The sequence below is a fragment of the Aptenodytes forsteri genome, unplaced genomic scaffold (assembly GCF_000699145.1).
Source record: "Aptenodytes forsteri isolate BGI_AS27 unplaced genomic scaffold, ASM69914v1 Scaffold890, whole genome shotgun sequence".
Classification (NCBI taxonomy): Eukaryota; Metazoa; Chordata; class Aves; order Sphenisciformes; family Spheniscidae; genus Aptenodytes; species Aptenodytes forsteri.
Window position 1 is genome coordinate 9,804 of NW_008793934.1, and position 2,790 is coordinate 12,593.

The following is a 2,790-nucleotide window of genomic DNA, read 5'->3' on the forward strand; positions in this document are numbered from 1 at the left end:
CCGCAGCCCACCCCGGGGGGACCCAGGCGTCCGGGAGGTCCCACCGGCCCCAGGGGACCCAGGTGTCCCATCACCCCCAAGAGAAGCCCAATGTCTGGGCACCCTCCACCCCACATGGGAGGGCGTCCGGGCACCCTCCACTGCCCCGGGGGGGGACGGGGACACCCAGGCTCACCCCAGGCCCTCCCATAACCCCCTCTCTCTCCCGCAGTGAGGCCGAGGCCTGGTGCCTGCGGCAGCAGCTGGCGGCCGAGGCCCCCCCCCGCCCCCCCCCGCCCCCCCGCCAGCCCCGGCCTTGACTTCCCCGGTGCCGGCATCGGAGCTGGTGGGGACCTTGGTGTCGGCGTTGGCCCCGGCGTTGGATCCAGCGTTGGCCCTGGCGTTGGATCCGGCGTTGACCTTGGTGTTGGATCTGGGCTTGGAGACGACATTGGAGCTAACGTTGGCGTCAACGTTGGCCTTGGCCTTGGGGTCAACGTTGGATTTGGCCTTGGAGCTGATGTTGGACATGGTCTCGGAGCTGGCCTTGGGGCCAACGTTGACCCTGGTCTTGGAGCTGGTGTTGGACCTGGTCTTGGAGCCAACATGGGACCTGGTCTTGACGCCAACATGGGACCTGGTCTTGGAGCTGCCATCAGACACGGTCTTGGAGGCAACGCAGGGGCCAACGTCGACCCTGGTCTCGGAGCCGGCGTCGGAGCGAACGTTGGGCGTGGTCTTGGAGACTGTGTTGGACACGGTCTCGGCTCTGATGTCAGCGCTGGAGTTGGCATTGGCGTGGGAGCCGGCATCAGAGTCGACGTTGGCCTCGGTGTGGCAGCTGGTGCCAGCGCCGATGTTGGCCCCAACCTTGGGGCTGATATTGGAGCTGCTCTCGGGGCTGGTGCCGGAGATGATGTTGGAGCTGGTCTCCAAGCTGACGGTGGAGCAGACGTTGGCCCCAGTCTTGGAGCCGGCGTTGCGCTCAGTGTCGGGGCCAACATTGGGTCTGGTCTCGGTGGCGGCATCAGAGCCAGCGTTGGGCTCGGCATTGGGGCTGTTGGCCCTTCTCTTCCATCCGACGTCGGCGCTGGCGTTGGACTCACCGTCGGTGCCAGCGTTGGAGCCAATATAGGTGCTGGAGTCAGCACTGGTGTTGGACTTGGCCTTGGAGCCAATATTGGAGCCAACGTTGGCTCCAGTCTTGGATCCACTGTTGGACTTGGCCTTGGAGCTGCTCTTGGAGCCAATGTTGGCTCCGCTCTTTCATCTGGTGTTGGACCTGGCATTGGACTTGCCGTTGGAGCCGCCGTTGGAGCCAACGTTGGCTCCGGTCTTGGATCCACTGTTGGACTTGCCGTTGGAGCCGGTGTTGGAGCCAATGTTGGCTCCGCTCTTGGATCCGGTGTTGGACTTGCTGTTTAAGCTGGCGTCGGGGCCAACGTTGGCTCTGCTCTTGGATCTGGTGTTGGACTTGCCGTTGGAGCCGGTGTTGGAGCCAATGTTGGCTCCGCTCTTGGATCCGGTGTTGGACTTGCTGTTTAAGCTGGCGTCGGGGCCAACGTTGGCTCTGCTCTTGGATCTGGTGTTGGACTTGCCGTTGGAGCCGGTGTTGGAGCCAATGTTGGCTCCGCTCTTGGATCCGGTGTTGGACTTGCTGTTTAAGCTGGCGTCGGGGCCAACGTTGGCTCTGCTCTTGGATCTGGTGTTGGACTTGCCGTTGGAGCCGGTGTTGGAGCCAATGTTGGCTCCGCTCTTGGATCCGGTGTTGGACTTGCTGTTGAAGCTGGCGTCGGAGCCAACGTTGGCTCTGCTCTTGGATCTGGTGTTGGACTTGCCGTTGGAGCCAGTGTTGGTGCCAACGTTGGCTCTTCTCTTGGATCCGGTGTTGGACTTGCCACTGGAGCCGGCGTTGGAGCCAGTGTTGGCGCTGCTCTTGGATCCGATGTTGACGTTGGCGTTGGACTTGGTGTTGGAGCCAACGTTGGCACCGCTCTTGCATCTGATGTTGGAGCCGGTGTTGGACTTGGCATTGGAGCTGCCGTTGGAGCCAACATTAGTGCCGGCGTTGGCTCTGCTCTTGGATCCAGCGTTGGACTTGGCCTCGGAGGGAATGTTGGCTCCAACATTGGCTCCGCTCCTGGATCCGACGTTGGCGCCGGCGTTGGACTCGCAGTCGGAGCCGGCATTGGAGCCAACGGTGGCTCCGGTCTTGGATCTGCCCTTGGATTTGCCGTTGGAGCTGCGCTCGGAGCCAACGTTGGCTCCGGGCTCGGACCCGATGTTGGCACCACTGTTGGACTCAGCCTTGGAGCCAACATTGGAGCCAACGTTGACTCTGCTCTTGGAACCAGCGTTGACACCGGAATTGGACTTGGTGTTGGAGCCAATATTGGATCTGGCGTTGGATCTGGTGTTAGACTCGGTGCTGGAGCTGCCGTTGGAGCCAGCGCTGGCTCTGCTCTTGGATCCACCATTGGCCTTGGCCTTGGAGCCAGCGTTGACCCTGCTCTCGGATCTGGTGTTGGCCTTGGTGTTGGAGCTGCCATCGGAGCCAACGTCAGCACCGCCCTTGGCCCTGGACTTGGCCTTGGAGCCAACCTCGCCGCCGGCGTTGGCTCCTCCCTGGGCCCCGCCATCGGCACTGCCCTCGGAGCCGCTGGCGGAGCCAACGCCGGCGTAGGCTTGGCCGCAGGCGCCCGCCTCGTGCCGGGCCTGGGGGTCCCTGAGACGCCGGGGGGAGCCACCGAGACCTGGACGCCCCCCTACACCCCCCGGCAAGCCCCCCCCCTCGCCCTCGGCCCCCCGGAG

The 2,790-nt window shown here is 63.7% G+C and overlaps 1 protein-coding gene across 1 annotated transcript in view; it reads right to left on the reverse strand.

Moving 5' to 3' along the window:
• Positions 1 to 171: 171 nt before the first annotated feature.
• LOC103904118 (uncharacterized transmembrane protein DDB_G0289901) overlaps positions 172 to 2,790 on the reverse strand; it is a 4,292-nt gene continuing 1,673 nt past the window's right edge. Inside the window, exons 2-3 of the mRNA XM_019473790.1 lie at positions 1,303 to 2,704; positions 172 to 1,242 (exon numbers count right to left, since the gene is read on the reverse strand). Of these exons, the coding sequence (XP_019329335.1) occupies positions 172 to 1,242; positions 1,303 to 2,704 (2,473 nt within the window). The remainder of the gene's footprint in view (positions 1,243 to 1,302; positions 2,705 to 2,790) is intronic.